Source organism: Dipodomys merriami, unplaced genomic scaffold (genome assembly GCF_024711535.1).
Source record: "Dipodomys merriami isolate MVZ:Mamm:240054 unplaced genomic scaffold, mDipMer1.0.p SCAF_25, whole genome shotgun sequence".
In the NCBI taxonomy this organism is placed as follows: domain Eukaryota; kingdom Metazoa; phylum Chordata; class Mammalia; order Rodentia; family Heteromyidae; genus Dipodomys; species Dipodomys merriami.
In genome coordinates, this window is record NW_027203937.1 from 12,709,751 (window position 1) to 12,730,721 (window position 20,971).

The 20,971-nt window shown below is 42.9% G+C and overlaps 1 protein-coding gene across 12 annotated transcripts in view; it reads left to right on the forward strand.

Moving 5' to 3' along the window:
• The window catches only part of Tenm4 (teneurin transmembrane protein 4), an 805,909-nt gene that overhangs the window by 481,447 nt on the left and 303,491 nt on the right, over positions 1–20,971 (forward strand). For 11 of the 12 annotated variants that reach the window (XM_070034906.1, XM_070034904.1, XM_070034908.1 and 8 more), the window contains one exon: positions 19,538–19,747. The exons of the other annotated variant lie outside the window; for it this stretch is intronic. In XM_070034906.1, coding sequence (XP_069891007.1) covers positions 19,538–19,747 — 210 coding nt within the window. The remainder of the gene's footprint in view (positions 1–19,537; positions 19,748–20,971) is intronic. 12 annotated transcript variants of the gene reach the window in all.

The window sequence follows — 20,971 nt, forward strand, 5'->3', positions numbered from 1 at the left end:
TTTGAACTCAGGGCCTTGGTCCTGTTCCTGAGCTTTTGTACTCAAGGCTAGCACTCTATCACTTGAGCCACAGCTTCACTTCCAACTTCTTGGTAGTTGACTGGAGATAAGCGTCTCATGGAATTTCATTCCCAGGCTGGCTTTGAAGGGAGATCCCAGATCTCAGCATCCTGAAGAGCTTAGTTTACAGGCATGAGCCACCAGTACCTGGCTGCTTTGTTTATTTTTTTAGATAAGCTCTTATCTTTTGGCCAGCTTTCTTGGAACATGATTCTCCTTACTTCTGTTTCCCATGTAGCCAGGATGAAAGGCATATGCCAGTGCCTCCAGATTTTTATTAGTTGAAATGGGATGTTATAAACTTTTTGCTTAGGCTAGCCTTGGGCCACAATATGTAGAGAGCTTCCTAACTGTCTAGGATTCCAGGTGTGAACTGCTGTGGCTGCTGAGGACCATTATTCAGATAGGCTGAGGCTCACAGGGTTCACCAGAACTCCTCAGAGAATAGCAGCCTTCCGAAGAGCAGGAAAAGCAGAGGTTTGGTACCAGTGGGTACACCAGGGCCTGGGATGTCTCAGCTGGGCATCAGGAAATAATTTTTGACACGAGGAGCCATGGTTGCCTTTTGGGTGAGCTCTAACTAGGGAAGTGCATAAGTTTAGGCCTGGCTGGATTATTGGATATGGCAGCTGGGTAGAAAACTGGCAGCAAGAAGAGCAGTGTCCTGTGAGCATGCATACACTCAAGGACAAGTTCCACTAAGGGCATGAGGAAGGTTGAAGGGCCAGGCTAGACCCTGTTTCACCACTTGAGACATGGTACCACCCAAACTGGCTTCAAAGGCACCTCAGAGAGGACGCTGGGGCTTGCAGCAGGGCATCATCTAACTGTCAATCACAGAAGCAAGCAGGAAATGGAAGCCCAGTGGGCAGGTCCTCAAGAAGATGACCGATTTTCTGAAGTGGTCACTAGCAACTTGAGTGGATCTGGTGCTGAAAGGATACAAGGCCTCTAAGAATGACTGCCTTATTAAACAAGGAATACTCCAAAAGTAGGGGAACCTCTGTTGGCTCACCACTGGCTCCCTGTGCCTGGCATGAAATGCCAGCCAGCAGATCCTGGGATTGTTACTAAGAGAAGTGACATTTTCTTTTTTTCTCTCTCTCTCTTTTTGAAACATATGTTTATTTGCGCTTTAAGTAGTTGTACCAAGGACTTGCCATTCAACAAAGCAGTTTATAGACACAATGCATCTTGATCAATATCATCCTTTTCATCACTCTCGCCTATCTTCCCACCCCACCCCTTCCCTCCATTTTCTTTGTAGGCTATGCAGAAGTAGCATTTCTCAAAGGGAAACTGAGGACCTTGTCCTATCTCTTCCCACAAGCAGCCTGTGAAATGTATCATTATCCCACCCAACCAGGGGCAGCAGCTGCAGAGTCACTGACCAAACCAAGCCTCTGTAGGTGCAGTTCCTTTATGTCTACCCTCCAGCATGTTCTGGATAGATGCTGGAAAAGGAGATGCATGTGATAGCTGAAAGAAATCCAAAGAACAGAGCCACAATTTGCTGTCATTTGAGTGAGAACAGCAGAGTCAGATTGGCAAAGGACGTGGCTCGAGAATGAGTGTAAGAAGCAAAAGTAGTAGGAGGAGATTTTTAGGAAGGCTTTTTTCAGCTGAGGTAGTATTTTTCAGGAGAGAAAAAATAATTCAAAACTGTACTTTGCCCCTCACCCATATATAATAGTAGCCTATAATAGTAGCTCTTCAGAAGGCTAAGATCTGAGAATGACAGTTCAAAGCCAGCCCAAGCAGAGAAGTCCATGAGAATCTTATCTGCAGTCAACCAGCAAAAGCTGAAAGTGGAAGTGTGGCTCACATGGTAAAGCAACCTTAAGAGAAAAGGCCAAGCAAGAGCTCAAAGCCCTGAGTTCAAACCCTAGTAGCAGCGTGCATTTGTGTGTGCGTGCGTGCATGCACGCGCACACACACACACACATACACACACCCTGCCCCTTAACTGTGTATAATCATTATCATTAACTTGCCTATTTACTGTTCCTATTAGCAAGAAGTTCTGAGTCAGGACAATCTCAGATGCAGTCATCAACATTCAGATTCAACTCCTTGGCTCCATCTCTTACAATCTCCAGCATTGTTTCCAGATGGTTCAATATCCAGAGGACCCCAGACCTTTTCTCATGCCACACTGACTAGTGATTCCTATTGTACCTCAGGAAAATGGGACTACTGTAATTTATCAATCATGATTCACTGACAAAGACACGTAGAGGAGGCATGCCTCGCAGAACAAAGTCAGGATGCTGTTAGCAAGGGCAGTGGGTGTTGGTAGGCAACCAAGAGTGGCTGACACAAACAGAAAGTAATCTAATTAAGCTCCACTCCCCTATCTGCAGGGCTGTTCTGGGGATGCAGTCAGATAATGGGTACAAAGGGGTTTTCTGAGCCAGCCAGGGCTCTGCACACAGGATGAGCTGTTAATATCCTTAAAGAGTAATTACATTTCTATGATAGAACAATAGGTGATATTCAATGAAGGCATCCATCCTGTTTGTAGCTGTGCTTTCTTGCTTATTGGTCCCCTCAAACTCTCTCTTTCTCTTTCACACACACACACACACACACACACACACACACACACACACACACACACACGTGCACCTTTAATGGACATTTAAGAGCTATCAGCATTTAAGATAGGTCAGAAATGCCCCAGCAGTGAGGTGATAGAATGACAGATACCAGTGCTTTCTGCAAAGCTGTGTGCATAGGGGAGAGGTTATTATGGGAAATAATAGAGGTTCGAGAACTAGATGGTCCTGGATTCCAGTCCAGCTTCTGCAGCTCCCATGCTTTAGATACGCTATTTCTAAGCATGTATTTCTGTCTGAAAAATAGGAAGAATTGTCCTTCTCCACAGGTTGCTGTGATAAAGTACAATAGCCCAGGGCCTGGGGTTGTATAGCCTGTCAGTGGTAGAACTGGATTGGAACTCAAGCAGATGGCTTCTGGAGCTGAGTTCTGAGAAGTCAGCTAGGGTGCTCCTTGTGACTGTGTTATTATCAATATTCATGGCACAAAATCAGTTCTATTTCTGCCCTCTACCATATGACTTTAGGCTTATCTCTCCAAGCCTCTGTTTCCTCACATATACATCTGCAGGTTGGGCTGGAAGAGCTTTGATCTTTGTGTGTGTGTGTGCCAATTCTGGGGCTTGAACTTGAGGCCTGGGCGCTGTCCCTTAGCTTCTCTAGCACTTGAGCCACTGTTCTGCTTCTGGTTTCTTGGTAGTGATTAGACATAAGAGTCTCATGGACTTCACTGCCCAGGCTAGCTTTGAACCATGATCCCTAAGTACTTACGATTACAGGTATGAGCCACAGGCACCTAGCTCAATCCTTAACTGTGTGTGTGTGTGTGTGTGTGTGTGTGTGTGTGTGTGTGTGTGTGTGTGTGTGTGTGTGTGTGTGTGTGTGCTGTCCTTGGGCTTGAACTCAGGGCCCTGGGTGCTGTCCTTCAGCTTCTCTATCACTGGAGCCAGTTTGCTTATGACTTTTTGGTGGCTAATTAGACAAAAGAGTCTTACAGACTTTCCTGCTTAGTCTGCCTTTGAACTGTGATCCTCAGATCTCAGCTGTCTGAGTAAATAGGATTACAGATATGAGCCATCAGCACCCAGCTGGAGCCTGGCTCTTTTTGAGCTTCTCAGAAAAGTGATCAATTGCTCAGAATGTGAATGGTCTGCCACCTATGTGTATTTCAGTATGTAGCTGACCCTGTGGCCTTGGTCTGGCTGATCACTACAAATCTGAGCTTCTTCATCTCTAAACTGGGATTGGGACAAGTCTTTAGTGCCCCACAAGCCCGTTGTGGGGATTAGAAGTGGGCGTGACCAGTGGTATACAATGACTGGCAAAGAGAAAGCACTGGATCCATAGCAGATGTTGTTACTCTTTGTGTTAATTATTAAGAGATATTGTTCACTCCCCTGCATACCATTTCTCTGAGAGCAAAGGACCTGGTTTTCAGAAAGAAAATCCCAGAGCATTTTCTTTTCAAAATCATAGACTTGTAGAGATTTGTGTCATTTAACTCTTGAACTTCTCCCATCTGCTAAATGTGGGTAATAAAGAGTAGCTCAGAGACTTAGGTAAGGATTACATGAAATAGCAGAAATTGGTCTTGGTACTTTTATTATTGCAGTTTTAAGAGAGCTTAGAGGGTAACCTGTTTAACTATGGTAATTTTTAGCTTGAAAGACAGAGAAACTGAATGACTCAGTTCAGCTGGTGCAGCCTAGTTGGAAACAGATACTAGGAAAAGAGCTGACGAAGTAGTGACCAGCCATGGATTCTTCTAGAAGCCATCATCAGATCCAAACTCTGCCTCTTTCTGTACTCACTTTTGTACCACTTTCCCTGCCTCTGCTGCATACACCCTTAGCTCCCAGTCATCTTGGTTCCCTAGCAGCACTGAACTTGTTCTTACCTTTGGGACTCAGTACCTGTGGCTCTCTCTGGATAATAACCAGCCTACACAGGTGCCTACCCAGCACCCATGTGCACATATGGCCCATACATACACACCTGCCCACCCTCTCTTTGGCCTGGCCCACTTGGAGTCACTTTCAGGGGTCTGTTGAAGCATCACTTCTGCTAGAGAGGAATCTCTAGGCCCCAAGCACTAATTAAGGACCTCCTCTGTGCTGCCCACTCTCTTAGCGTTGTAGGAAAATTGCCAATTATTCTTGAATTGGTTGGTCACTAAATAGGTAACTTCTCAAAGGCAGTTGGGGAAACCCAACCTGAAACTCCCTTTGTCAGCTCTACTGAGGTATCAGAGTCCTCTGTGAGGTTGTAGAGAATTGCCTTGGAGGATACAGATATAGAATGCTCTAGAAGGTGCCTTGAGTACCTTATCCTATGGTTGGTACTCACCGTCTAGCCCAGGGACCTGGAATAGATCACACATAACCACCCCTGCACACACACACACACACACACACACACACACACACACACACACACACACACACACACACACACACACACACACACACACACACACATTAGCCTCTCCAAATATTAGACTCCATGTACTTGGCACGTAGGGACATCCTAAATGCATTTCCTCCCCTGAAGGCACCTCTCCCTCCTTCATTTCCCCAGCCATGTGAAATCCGAAGCAAATGTAGTCCATGTGTGTCCGCTCTCAAGCAAGGGATGCTGTTTCTTAGAATCTGTCCAGGAAACAAGTTTTACCCCACACCCTGCCCTCCAGAAAGCAAGGCATTTTGTTTTGCTAGCAACAACTAGACTTTCCTATCCAAGCTACATCTGAACTCTTAGGCTGAAGCTGTTAAATGCCCTTAGCCTCCAATGTATAAATTCTTCTGCCTCCAACCTTTTTAGTTAAAAGAAATGAAAACAAACCAATCTACTGCCCTCCACCAGAATGAGCAACCTTCCTGGGAAGCCTTGGGTATTGGGTCATTCCATTAGTTGTGTTATCTCTGGCTCCATTTCTGGTGTCCTATTCTCCTACCCATCCATTGACTTGGTGAAGCTACAGAAAAATGGGGACCTTGCTCAGTCCTTTACTTCCTCTTCCAAAAGTACTCACCTTGGTCTTTCTAGAACTCTTTGTCAGTCAAATGGAACTAATACTTGCCTTATAGAGGAGTCACAAGAATGTAACATGGTGATTCTATGCTTCAATCTGTCTATAAGTTCTTTTTATATAAATGAACATCAGCTGAGGATCCCACACACTGGTGAGAGAAAATAGTGTGGTAGACAAAATATGGGGACTGGACTCATATCTGTTTTTGCAATTTATTACTGTGGGTGTTGGGCAGGTCACTTGGAATCTCTATGCCTCAAGTTAATCAGCTATAAGACTTCTAGAGCTAGCTGCAGTAGGTCATGTCTATAAACCCACCTCCTCATGAGGCAGAGATCAGGAGGATCACAGTTTGAGGTAAATCTGGACAAAAAGCTAATGAGGCTCCATCTCAACTAATAAGTTAGCCGTGGTGGTCCAAGCCTGTGAGTCTAGCTACGTAAGAGGCCATAAGTGGGAGCATGGGTCAGGCCATTCCTAAGCAAAAATGTGTGGTCCTACTCTATAAATAATTAAAGTAACCTCAAGTTCTCCTGCTTTAGAGCCTCCCTCTAGGAATGTTATCAGCCAATGTAAAATGATGACACTGGGGGACAGAAAGGACATTCATTTCACTACTTTCTCTGTTTGCCTTGATTTCCTCAAAATCTTCTGAAATGGAGGCTGGGAAGGTGGCTCAGTGGTAAAGTGTTTGCCTTCCATGCATGAGGCCCTGGGTTCGGTTCCTCAGTACCATATAAGCAGAAAAAGCCAGAAGTGGCATTGTTGCTCAAAGTGGCAGAGCACTAGCCTTGAGTTGAAGAGCTGAGGGACAGTGCCCAGACCTAGAGCTCAGGCTCCACAACCAACAACAACAAAAAAATCTCTGAAATGACAGGAAAGGTATTTCTGGAACACTTGGCTCATATTATATTTATACTCCCCCATCAAAGAAAAAAAAGGGATGGGAAGGGGAAACAAAGGAGGAGGCTACAATGCTTGATAAGAAATGTACTCATTATCTTGCCCATGTAATTGTAAACCCTCTGTATAGTATTTTCACAATAAAAAGAAAATTTTAAAAAAGAAAAACAAAACAAAAAAAACAATGCATGAAGCTCCCTAGAAATCTAATAAGAGCAAGAGGCCATGGCCTGGTGACAAGAGAAAGCTGTTTCAGATGAGAATGTTAAGGAAAACACCTCTCACTTCATGTGTGCATGAATGCATGGCTTTCTGTTATGTTTTTTTAAGTTTTTATTGGAATACTATATTTAGAAAACTTTACAAATGACAAATATATGGCATTGGCTTTATTTTTTTTTAATTTCCTGGTTGGTTTTTGTCCAGTTCCTTAGTTACTGTAATCCCTGAATCTCGCTCTAATACTCAAGAACAGCAAGTTCTTGGGAAGAACACCAACTGTGGCTTCAGTGGCCTGAGTCTAAAACCCACATCTCAAACCAATTTCAAGAAAGGAGCTTAACTTTGAACATCATTGTGCTCTCCAGGCCTAGTAAGAGATCAGAGAAATAAGCACATGATTTTACAAAGGAACACTTATGTTTATTACTACACTCCATTCAAGTTCCTTCTGTAGGGAGAATGTGGGCTTTGGGTCAAACAGAGCAAATCTACCACGCAGCTTGGTACCTATCCTCTGGGTGACCCTGATTATGTTCTGGCTGAGCATCTAGTTCTGCATCTATTAACCGGAGAGATCCTCATGCTTTTCAGGGTATGAAGATTACTGGTGATGAATTGCATAAAAGGCCTTCCACAGTGCTAGGCACATAGTAGCTCCCTTCCTCTTGCTTCTTTCCTGTGTGTCTGAAATCCCCCTCCTCCCTCCAGTATCTGAGTAAGAGGCAGCCTGACGGTCAGATTGTGCTCTTCCTTACCCATGGGGCCTGGAATTTTCCAGCTGTTAAGTTGAGTGGGGGATGGCAAATATGTGGAGCTACAGCTCCAGGAGGTTCTATGTGACTTTGGACAGCTGTTGGGAAACACTTTATTCGTCTCAGCTCAGCTCAGAGAGTACACAGCCCAGGCCTCCCTGTTGGAGTGACCAGATTGTTCCGGGCCTGCCATAAATTTCAGCAACTTCTTGGCCACATTTGGCAGCAGATTTTGACAAATCTGGAGAAAACCCAACTTGCCTTCTTTTTCTCCCTCATCTCATCTCACAGAAAGTAGCCCCTTCTACTAGCTCAGCTCAAGCTGCCAGATGCCTGCCTGGAACATCCTAAATCCCTTTGGAGTCCCCAATACTTATCTCCTTAGGCTTCATCTCCACTAGTGTTCCTGCTTCTCTTGTATAATGAACATAATCTATCTCTGTCTCCTTCACCCTGGAGACTAGTATCCCTGCGGGTAAGGGACTGGCCTTCTCTGTGTGAGCAGACCCAGTGAAGATTGGCTGGCCTGGAGTATGACTGAGGTTGTCCTTAACAGGGAGATGGGAGAGCACCACCACTACTAAACACCTGCTGTCTGATGTGTATGTGCTCAGTTATTTACTATTCATGGATCCTGTAAGACTGGCCCAAATCATGAGATTCTAGAGCTCTGAAAGATTACACCTAGTGGCCCTAGTCTACTTTATTGAAATATCTATAATCTAGATCTTGGTAACCTCTCACAACTCATCTCATAGGCCTCTCCTTGCTGCATTCCTCCAGGCCTGTTAGCTGCCTTGCAGGTCCTCTCCTGTCTCTGCCCGGAAAGCAGAGACTTTCTGCAGCTATTCATGGCTCACACCTTCCCTTCATTTACACGTCACCTCCTTAGAGAGGCTTTCCTGACTATCGCGTTTCAAGTAGCATCCCCATTGAGGGGTATCACTGGACAAATGGATCAAGAAAATGTAGCCTGTATACACAATGGAATTTTACACATCCATTCAAAAGAATGAGGGTGAAGCATTTGTAAAGCAATGGAAAGACCTGGAAAAATTGTGTTAAGTGAAGTCAGGTCCAGAGAGATAAAAGGTTGCATGTGTTCCCTTATATGTGGAAGCTAGATTTAGCTTATAAAGCTACAAGTAAATACTTTGGATGATATAAAAGTGGATACAAATGTATTCACTGATATACTGTAGATTCAAGGGAGATCTCAAATAGTGTAGTTCCTTAGAAAGGCAAAATCTAAGTTCAGCAAAATAAAACACCAGGAAGCAGATACTTGAAAGGGATAGGAGGGGGTGGGAGGGTGGTCAAGGGGGAAGGGGAGACGAATGAAGAGTAGAAGAGGGGGAAAATGCAGACACTGATCCAATATATATCCTACAAAATTAAGAAGAGTGAGGGAAATAGTGGGGAGGGTGAGAATGGTAAAAGATATATTGTATTCATAAACTGCTTTGTTAAATGGCAACTGCTGTCCACTTAAAGATAAGAAAAGAAATATCCCCAACATCTGTTTTAAAAAAAAAAGAAAGAGAAAAAGACAAATTAAATAACCCACCCCATCTCATCATTCTTGGCTCCACAGCCTCTGGTGGACTTTTCTCTAGAGCATTTTTTCCCCCACTTGATCTTGCGCTAGAAAGATACTTGCGTTCTTCTTTGTTGCTTTTTTTATACGCTACAATGTAAGTTTTGTTTGTTTTGTACCAGTAACTGCAGCTTGAACTCTGGGCTTCTCATTCTCCCTTGGCTTTCTCATCCACATTCTACCATGTGAGCCACACATTATTTCCAGGTTTATACTGGTTAATTATAAATAAAGTCTGACAGATTATTCTGCCTAGGCTGGCTTTCTTGAAGAGGGATCCTCAAATCTCATCTTCCTGAGTAGCTGGGCTTGCAGATGTGAGCTATCAACACCCAGTCTAAAATCTAAGTTTTGGAAAGCAAGAGTTTGATGGCACTTTTTGTCTTGTTTTGTTTTTGCATATGATACATAGATGTGTCTTCAAAGTAGTCACTTAATAAATACCTGAGGTAGGGGAGGGGGGAATCAGTGGCCAAAAGTCAATAATGAAAACATTAAAATGGTAAAGAAGAATCTGAATATACACTGCTTCAAAAAAAAGTTCATGATGTTGAGCAACCTGTTGAACAGCCATCAGTAAAATACAAATCAGAGCACAGTGAGATACCACTGTATGTCCACTAGAATAGCTCTAGTCATAAAGTTAAATAATAGCAAATGTTGGCATGGACGTGGAAAAGCTGAGTCTTTAATCCACTGCTATTGGTAATGGAAAATAATGGCACAGTCACACTGGAAAATGAGCTGGAAGTCCCTTGAAAGATTCAACATAGGGTTACCATACAATACAGCAGTTCTACTCCTCAGTTTATACACAAAAGAAATGAAAACACGCTCCCCCATAAAAATAAGTATACAAATGTTTATAACAGCATTATTGATAATAGTCCTAAAATACATACAACCAAAGTTAGATAGATAGATAGATAGATAGATAGATAGATAGATAGATAGATAGATAGATAGATAGATAGATAGATAGTTGTATATCCATACAATGCAATGATGCTTCAACCTTGAGTGAGACTTGAAAACATGATGATAAAGGAAATAAGTTTATAGCAAATGTCCAGAATAGGTAAATCCTTGGAGGCAGAACAGATTGGTGGCTGGCCATGGATACAGGGGTAGAAAGTATTGCCTACAAATGGGTATGGGGCTTAATTTGGAGAGCGGGGAATGAAAATGTTCTCACATTGAATGTGGTGTCTGATATTTGGACTACACTATGCATATACATATACTAAACTCACTAAATTATACATTCTTAATGGCATGTGAATTTTTATCTCAAGGGTGCTATTGCCCTTCCCCATCCCCTTACTCCTTCCCCCCCAAAAAAGATCAAGTTTTCACACACTGGTGGCTTGCACCTATAATCCTAGCTATGCAAGAGGCTGAGATCGGAAAAAAAAAATCAGTTTGAAGCTAACCCAGGGTAGAAAATCCATGACACTCCTATCTCCAATAAACTACTCAGAAAAAGCAGAAGTGGAGCTGTGGCTCAACTGGTAGAACGCTAACCTTAAGTAAAAGAAGCTCAGGGACAGAGCCCAGGAACCTCAGGCATGTGTGCGTGCACGCACACACTCACACAATATCAACAAGTATCCTCATGGAGTATGATTATGTGAAATAACCAGACTAGCTGGCAGGCCAGCCCCATGTGAAAACCAGACAGAAGGCATGCTTCTTGCTTAAGAGAAGGAAGGGACCAGGCTCCCGGGCTAGCAGGTGAACACAAAGTTCCATTCTCCATGAACGTTTAAAAACATTTTTATTTTTGCAAGTCCCTGAGAAACCTGTGAGGAGGAAAGTAGAGATCAAATGACCTGAGCCTGAGAAATTTACTGTGTCCTGTTTTCCAGACACCATTTCCCCAGCATAAGTCACAGAGACAGATGGCTAGGGACCTGCTTCTGAAAACAACCACTGTGGAGGAGAGTTGACGTAGTGGGAGCTGTCTGGCTGGGGGAGTGAGACACACAAGAGGCAGGAAGTTCTCCCCACTGTCCCCTAACACAGGACCCTCAGGCAGGAGCTATCTTTGGGGCTGAGTTATGTTTTCATCTCTTTCAAATAGCTTTTCATATTCGTTTCTTGTGTTTTCAAATAGAAAATACAGACCAATAGAAGGAAAAAGTGAAGTTATTTCATTCTGCTGCCTTATGATAAAGGAGTATTAGCAGTTTTGAGTGGATTACACACACACACACACACACACACACACAAACACACACACACACTCTTCTGATTACACACATACAACATACACACACACACACACACACACATAAACACACTCTTAAACAAAAGCCAAGAGACTCACACTCACTTTATATCCTGTATTTTTCATGCCCTGTTTTCTACATCACTAGCTCTTCTCTACAAACCTGGCTTAGGATATCACATATATGTGATGTTAGCACTGTATTGCTGTGCCTTCGTTTACTTAATTGGGCATTTACTTTTTAAAATTAAGGATTTTATCCTTTTTCCACTGTTTTAAAACTTTTCCCTTTTACTATTACAATAATGTTGTGGTGAATATACTGAAAGGCGTACCTCTTGAAAAATCAATTTTTGTGTAACTTCCTAAAAATGAAATTGCTCAGTTAAAATTGCTTTCTACCTAATTATACTACTAATGTCAATGCAGAAAATGGTGTTTGTATTTAAGACCAACTTCTCTTTTAGCACCTACTAGATGCCAAATATTTTCACACCTACTATTTCATACTCTCCTGTAGTTTTAAATAGTCATCTTTAAAAGTATTTTAAAAGGGCTGAGAAGGTGGCTCAGTAGTAGAGTGCTTGCCTCGCATGCATGAGGCCCTGGGTTCGATTCCTTTGCACTGCATAAGCAGAAAAAGCCAGAAGTGGCACTGTGGCTCAAGTGGTAGAGCACCAGCCTTGAGCTGAAGAGCACAGGGACAGCGCCCAGGCCCAGAGTTCAGCCCCCACGACCGACAAAAAAAAAAAAGCATAACTGGGTGCTGGTGGCTGATGCCTGTGATCCTAGCTACTTAGGAGACTGAGATCTGAGGATAGAGACTTGAAGGCAGGCCAGGCAAAAATGTCATGAGAATCCATCTCCAATTAAACAGCAAAATGCTGAACTGGAGATGGTTCAAGTGGTAGAGTGAAAGAGAGCTGAGCTAGAACACAAGGCCCTGAGTTCAAGCCATACTACTGTCTCACACACACACACACACACACACACACACACACGCCATTATATGATCATTATAGGAAAATTTAAAGATATAAAAGCATATTAAAAATTCAAAATTGCCCATAAGAGTGATAACTTTTTTAAAGTTTTTTTTTTCCTTTTAAACAATCTTTTTTCCTATACATTTATACAAATGTATTCCATCTATAAATATTTAATGAGCATTTACTATGCTGGAAAAGTATCAGTGTCCATTATAACTGAAGTCATTTATATCTGCCCTTTTCCCCCATTGTCTCTTTTGATCCTCATAACAACCCCTTGAGGCATAGACTTCTGTAACATTTAATCCAACAGGGAGGTGAGATGATGTGCCACAAGGTACTTTGTTACCCTGCACCCAAATCTCTTGGTCCCTTATCCATCGCTACAGGCTATCCTCTGATGTAGACCTAAATCTGTACTTTAGTGTCCTGCAATAGGGTAGCCATGTGCTGAATTATATTTGCAATATCTAGTATAGGTATGAGTCAAGCGGAAAAGGTCAGATACTATGATGTTAGGAAAACGAACCCTTAAATATGTATTTTAATGTTTTCGTTTCTTTCATGCATGTGTTTCTAACGCATTTATAAGATTATTTCTTTGTTGCTTTGTATGTCCCTCCCCCACAGTGTAACCCTTGCTTTCACTATATTTGATGTCAGTATAACATGTGGAGGAGATGGGGACAAACAAGTCGTTTAAGGATTCAGGTGGACCTGTTGCAACAATGAGATGTACAAAATGTCATGTCAAAACCAGCTTTACAATGTCGGTGTGGGGGGGGGGGAGGGGGGTATGATTGGGTGGGGGGGAGGGGGGAGGCTGGGAAGGCAGGTGAAGGGTAAACAAAGGAGGAGGCTGCAATGCTTGGTAAGAAATGTATGCATTATCCTGCCCATGTAATTGTAACCCCTCTGTACAGTATGTTCTCAAATAAAATTAAATTAAATTTAAAAAAAAAGACTTTTTAAAAAGTCCCTTTTTCCTTCAAAGTAGAAGTAAAAGTCTTTCTTACAAAGTCTTTTTAGTAAAACATTACCACTGACTCCCACGAAGGTGTGAGCCACTGAAATTGTTCTTTCTACTGATCTCAGGATTCCCTTGTCCTGTATTCTCTTCAGATTTCACAGCTGCCCCGTTCACATTCTCCTCTTGTGTTTTCGCCATCAAGTTATACACATTAATAAAGTGTCAGCTTCATCTCTCAAATGTATTCTGTCTGTAGGGATAGTAGAGGGAACCCACACTGGCTGTGCCTTTACTATGAACAAGCAAACTGCTGGGCTCTGTGGGAGCAAAATTACCATGATCCCAGACACTCAATATACAATGTAAAATAACATATGTAAACTGGGACTGCTCTTCACAAACAGGAATGTACGGTCACTCTCGATTTTCAGGTGTCTAGCTCTTTGAAAGCCTTTAACTGAACCAATTCTGTAGACCATTGCTTATCTGAGGTTGAGCCAGGTCGGAACAGACATGCGCAGTGCACAGTCCCTGTGCAGGTAGATGGTCCATTCAAGCAGTAGATGCAAATGCAACTCACGGGAATAAAAAGTAGGGCAGAATATTGTACAATGGAGTTCCTGATCCTCCATCAGTGACAAAACTTTCTGTCAGGAGGAGACCTCACTTTTCCTCAGTTCCCTTTCCTCTATTCAGAACTGAGAAGGATTTTACTTATTCAGTGAAGTGAGTGGCTAGCCTGTGTCAGCATATGAGAAAAGAAGGAATGGCTTTAGGTGGATTGACTGAGTGATTCCAGAAAGGAGAAAATGAAACACAGCTGGCCTCTGCAGGGAGGATGAATCCATCAAGCCAGTGTTGCCCTGAGAGGAGGTGCCTCTGTTGGGCTGAGGGCTTGCTTTTGTTTCTAGGTGTCATTGATGAATGGCTCTGAACTGAGTTAAGCAATTTACGTAAAGGCTTCTTCTAAATTATAAGGCTGCCAGTTCAAAGGTTACTAGGAAGTCCTTCTAATAATCCAAGGAATTGCCTAGGAAGAAAGTACTGTTCTTGTAGCTCACAGAACTCTGTGTTGCAGATGAGGACTCACACTTTCCCACCTGTGCAAACCATGGTTTCCCCAACTTTAGCCTGGATGGGGTTTAACCTAGATCGATACAATACCCTGTGGGCATTCAGATGGATTTCTCAGGACTGCTGAGCAAAGTGTTTACAAGTGCATCTTGTTAATGGTCTTTCTTTGAGAATAATAAACCTGTCCATCAGTTAGCACTTCAAGACTTTTCAGTATCATGTCCTGTTACAAAACTATGCTTAGAATTTAGAATGCTGGAAGGTTCTTTGTGGTGCACTGGCTTCCTCTAGGTCTAAGGTAGATTTCAAATGCAAAGGGAAACTACTATTGATTCGCACCAAGGCGTGAAGCACTGAAATTCTTCTTTCTTTGGGTCTCAAGATTCCCTTGTCTTATATTCGCTTCATATTTCATAGCTGTCTCCCTCACACTGTCCTTTTATCTTTGACTTCATCAAGTAATACATATAGTAAAAGTATCATGTTTCTTCCAAGTCTGTTCAGTGCATGTCAGATCTACAACTGGTAAAGGGAACCCATACTGGTTGGACCTTTACTGTAAGCCAGCTGATTGCTGGGGTCATTGTGAGTATAATACTATGAAGCGTCAGGCAACTCTCTGCGGTGGGTATTACCACTCCATTTCTTTTCTTTCTTTTTTCTTTTTTTGCTAATCTTGGTGCTTGAACTCAGGGCATGGACACTGTTTCTGAGCTTCTTTTACTCAAAGCTACCACTTGAGCCACAGCACCACTTCTGGTTTTTTTCTGTGTATGTGGTACTGAGGAATCGAACCCAGAGCTTCATGCATGCTAGGCAATCACTCTACCACTAAGCCACATTCCCAGCCCCTATCACTCCATTTTTTAAGGGAAAACTGAGAGTCATGGAAGTGACTTATCCCATGTCAGTCAACAGTGAAACTCGGTTTAAACCCTTGGCTTGCCCAATAGGAAAGTCATGATCTTTCTATTTTAATTGTATTTTTCTAATAGACTTTCCCTGTGGCCAGTGTAAAATATTCAAATCAAGGCTGATAAGTTTCATTCTTACCATTCAGTGGTAAGGGCACAGCAGTTATGGGTTCTAATGTGGCTCTGATGGCCACAGACACCTTATTTCATTTCTCTATGCTTTATGTTTCTTGACCTTGAAAGCGGATGAATTTTCCTACCAGCAGTTGTAAGAAAGAGATCATGTAAGGTATTTGGCTGTTAGCCAAACTTTAGCAACTATCCACTACTCCAGCAAAAAAAAAAAAAAAAAAAGATACAGTTAGTGCTTCTACATTGTATAGACATATATATGAATAGCCACAGCTAGTGTTTATTAGGTGTTTACAGAATAGCTTCAATATGTGACTTGTATTCATTCCTTTATTCCTCGAAAGATCCCCCAAAGAGAATAGGCACTCTTCTTTTTCTTCCTAATCTCCACTTTAAAATGGAAAAGCCATCAGGTGACAAAGGCTCATGCCTATAATTCTAGCTACACAGTAGGCTGAGGCCTGAGGATCCTGATTAGAAGCCAGCTCAGGCAGGATAGTCCAATAAACCCACAAAAATGCCAGAAATGGAGCTGAGGTTTAGTGCCAACCTTGAATGAAAAGCCAAGGGACAGAGCCTTGGCATGGAACTTCAAGCCTCAGTATTGGCACACGTGTTCACACACACACACACACACACACACACACACACACACACACACACACGATGAAAGAAGTGAGGTACAAAAGGTAAAATGATTAGCCCAAGTTCACTGTACTAGCAGGTAGCAGGTAGTGGACTTGGATTTCAAGCAAGGCAGTCTGGCTCTGAATTTGCCCTTTGCCCTTCTCCTGCTTCTGTACATGCTGAATTATAGCAGTGCATCTAATCATTTCCTGCATCCTAAGAAATTATTCTCTGTACCCTTTCTTGGAGATATCTGAAACGAATGCCAATGATAACATGGGGATTAAAAAGGTACTGTCTGTACCTTTATAGGAAGTTCTTGTCCTTACTAAGGGCCTGGCACTTTGTGAGGCACTTGCAGTGTGAATGATGACTATTCAGAGCACCCCCAGAGGCCTGGAGAGAGGCCTCAGGACTGTTCAACTGGACAAATGGAAAAGAAGGCAGACATGAAACCTGGAAAGGAGTGCCCAGGGCTGGGCTTAATTCAAGATTCCTAAAGTTTATGATGGAATAATTTACTTAGTTCTGGAACTCCTTTCTGGTAAAACTTGACATCTTTACTCAGGAAGAGGCTGGAACAAGCACCCTACAACAACATATCGTATTTCTTAACTAAGGGCTGAAATTCTAACAAGCAAGCATGGTGTGGTCCTGGTTATCTCAGGCTCATCAAAGGCTCTGATTAGAGATTAAAAGATGTCTGGTTAATAAAAGAGGAAATGAGTGTGCATTTGCTTAATAAATGCAGCCTGGTAGAAAAAGTCTTTCTAAATCTCAGATCATAGAGGAAAGGGGGGGAAAAGGAGTCAAGAATGGGTTTCTTGGTGGGATGGTTGTATTCAAGTTAATGAACATTTAGCACTGCATAGGCTCCTACTTACTGTATTCATACAGAAGATCTCTTATCCTCACAGTAACTATATAAAAGGCAAGGTGCTGGGGATTAGACTGTTTTAGCTATGAATACCTTCTCACATCCTGACCCCCCCAATTATCTCTAACCAAAGGCTACTACTATTGTCTGTACCCCAGAAGATGGCAGAGGATAGTTAAAGGTGAACTAAATTTCTATCACCCATGGCATATCTATACCACATAATCTCTTTCTGTTCAATACTTGTTTCCTAATACACTTTCCTAGCACTTTCACTAAAAAAAAAAAAAGCAAAGTGCCAGAGGCTAGACAACTTACAAATGAGGAACTAGAAATAATTTTTCTAAGTCATATAGATAATAGGAGGCTAGGCTAAGATACAAAATCCAGGTTGTTATTCAACAACCCACTCCAAAGCCCACTCCAGAAGTGCACTGTACCCACAGAGGTACTGTTTACGTTTATGTAGAAGACAGGCACAGCAAGTACAGTGGGACAGATGTAATATCTGAACAGAAGGCTGGTTGGTTCATGGAAAGGTGCGCCTCAGTCTTATAACACTGGCTAGTAAGCTATGTCAGGCTTTCATGGTGAATTGGGAGTATTGCTTTGGACACTTGAATCATAGCCTGAAGTTTCAGGTGAGAAAAACAAACCTTAAGAGGAGAAGCCATCTAAAGATTGATATGCGTGCCTCAGTTCCTGCTGAGTTTCCAAAAAAAAAAAAAAAAAAAAGGAGGGGGGAGTGTAGTTGTGGAGGTGGAAGGGAAGGGATGGTAGGGGAAAAACGAAGGAGGAGGTTAACAATGCTTGATAGGAAATGTACTCATTACCTTGCTCATGTAACTGTAACCCCTCTGTACAGTATTTTTACAATAAAAATGTATTTTAAAAAGCCACCTAATTGGGAGAGAGAGTGAGGGAAAGAGTAACATTTCCAAAAAGAAATGTACTCATTACCTGACATATATAAATGTAACCACTCTATACATCACATTATTTTTTAATTTTATTTTATGGTAAAGATGCTGTACAGAGGGGTTACAGTTATATACACCACCTTTATAATAACAATATTTTTTTAAAAAAGAGCCATCTAAATGGTAAACAAAGCAATTAATGGTATCATTCACAGTTAAGCTTGGGGTTGGTGATAAGGTCATGGACCTGCAAAACACCACAAGGTTTTGTGGCTGTGAACTGAGTGGGCTTCTGTTATATAGACAGCTTTTTCTTTGCCCCCAGCAATCAGCAGCTCTCTATTCCCTCTTCCTGTTAGAGACCTGCCAAATCTATGATGGCTCATCTGGACTGCATTATGGTTTCTAAGGTTGTCTCTTTGCAAAGCTGGATGGATATGATTATGTTATGCACCTTCTGTCAGTCAAGACTGGAAAATATAAGCAGTTGTTGCTGTCAAGTGGATGCATTGTCTTGTACTGTATACTTTTATATGTCTTGTGCTTATGTTCTCGTACACGATGTACTGCACATGTGGAAAGCTCAACCACAGAAAAGACTGCAAATTGTCTGCGCAAAGGTCATCATCTCCTTCAGAAGACTTGGGAGTTTGTTCATAGAACTATAGAAAGCCGGGCCCTTAGTTCCAAGGGAAAATAGAAACTAGGGTCAGAAGTGCTGAATTTTGGGATTCACAGAATGGTAGTGTCCTAATATTATAACATGATACCCTTTCAAATTATTAGAACTTAAGGATCATAGTATGTTTAGATCCCTGGAGTTAGTCTATATGACAAACATGCATACTATGTATTAGACACTCTATTACATTCAGAGCATAAGGAATTGAATGAAACTTCTTACTGTCACTGAGTTTGAAGAGTAGGGCAGAACTAAGAATCATAAAAGCTTAGATTCTTAGAAAAGGAAAACACTGGTGTGTCAAAGGCGGAAGGGTGCTTTAGCTCATTCTTTCCAGCTCTTTCTACCTTTTATGAGACCCAGGGCTTGTTTCGGGCATGCCGGATTAAAGCCTCACTAATAAGAACATCATTTCAGTTTAGTGACATCACAGAATTGCCAGATTGTAGGGGCTCAGTGATCACCCACTCTGGCTGTTCATCTTACCACCCAGGGGGAAGCAGCAGCCCAGTTAGAATTAAAACCCAGGTCTCTCTCTATATATATACACACACACACATGTCAGAAGGAAGGAAGGAAGGAAGGAAGGAAGGAAGGAAGGAAGGAAGGAAGGAAGGAAGGAAGGAAGGAAGGAAGGAAGGAAGGAAGGAAGGAAGGAAGGAAAGGAAGAAAGGAAAGGAAGGAAGGAAGGAAGGAAGGAAGGAAGGAGAAAAAAGAAGCCAGCAAAATACAGAGAATGAACTGTGTGCCTGCGAAGGACCGAATGCAAGCTGTGCAGACTTCTGCGCCTCCGTGCCCCTGTTCTTTGAAGGAGTTCAGGCCAACTTTCTCTGTGGAGACAGACACCAACTCCACTTTGTGCAGTAGATCGTGCAGTGTTGGGAGTCCCCCTCTCCTGTTGATGCGTGTTTTATTTTGCTCCCTCCCCTTCCCCGTGTGCCTGGAAATTGATTTTCATTATTTTTTTTTTCTGTCTGTGTTTGTCTTTGTGGTCCGCAGGTGCTCCCTTGCATTGTTCATCCGCTTCATCAACCCCTATTGAGCAGTCCCCCTCCCCGCCCCCTTCCCCTCCGGCCAATGAGAGCCAGAGGCGGTTGCTAGGCAACGGTGTGGCCCAGCCAACCCCGGACTCAGACTCTGAAGAAGAGTTTGTCCCTAATTCATTCTTAGTTAAAAGTGGCTCTGCCAGCCTGGGGGTCGCAGCAAACGGTAAGTGCCTCTCTTCCTAACTTTTGTGGGTTTTTAAAGTTTTGTTTCTTATTGACCTGCTCAGACTGCTGGCAGGGCTGAAGGGGTCTGGTGCATGGTGGGCTCCTGGGGGTGAGTAGAGGTCCAAAACACTCCATTTGCTTGGGCAGACTGCTCCTGCCCTGCCCCTTTGCCGTGCCTCCAGGTTGTAGGGGCTGGGGAAGAAAAGTGGCTGTTGTCCTCGTGTCCCATAACAGAATCAGCCGGCAGATGCACTGGTAAGAGGTGCATGGACAGGCAGCACCAGACAGAAACAAACACCAGGTAGAGATAGAGACAGGTAAAGATACAGAAACAAAGACCAAAACGGGAGAAAACATGCAAATAGCACTAATTGTCTTCCTGCTACATGCCAGGGACTATACCAGGCATTGCCACCTGTTGCTTCATTAGATCCTCCTCACAGTCCTAGCAAGAGAAATGCTGTTATGTGAAGCCCTGTACTGGCTTTGAAAGTTCTGAGCTTTCACACACTCAACATGAAGATAGCCCCAAAGTTTGAGTCCCAGGACTCAATCTGGCTGCACTAGACCCAGTAGATTTCAGCATGCATCTGCCTGGTGAGGAACTCGGTTTTTCTCAGCCGTCTGCTAGCTTTCTTAAGAAGATAAAGTTTGAAGGTTTTTGTGGAAGAACAGGCTGGCCAGCTTTTGCCCTTGTCCTGGTGCGGTATGACTTTTGCCCAGATGTTTGCCCTCTCTGTTTCCAGAAGAGGTCAGTCCACTCATTTGCAAGGACGTCCTTCAGAGGACTCCAACCTTTAAGTGAGAAGGGGAAAAGAAAGTGGGAAGGGGAAGGGCTTGAGGTGACTTAGGTTCATCACCATGGACCAAGTCTTCCTCATCCAAAGAGGAAAAAAACTGCTTCTGTAAGTTGTGTTGGTTTGTCAAATGTTAATTTATCAGCGCCTAGGTGTTATTAAATTCCAAGCCAGATTCTGGAAACCCAAGCAAAGATTCCAAGAAGCATAAGGCAAAGTCTGTGGGCTCTGGAATCAGACGGTTGATGTCAGAGTTTTCACAGTGAGGCTTCAGACAAGTATCTCAGCCTTTTGGGGAGCTTGTCTCCTCCAGCAGAAAGCCTCAGTCTAGTAGTACTCAGCTCATCACTGAGACCCCACCACAGTACTGGCACTGAAGTTTAGTAAACACCAGCCACCTCTCTCCAGAGACCTTGCGGCGCTCC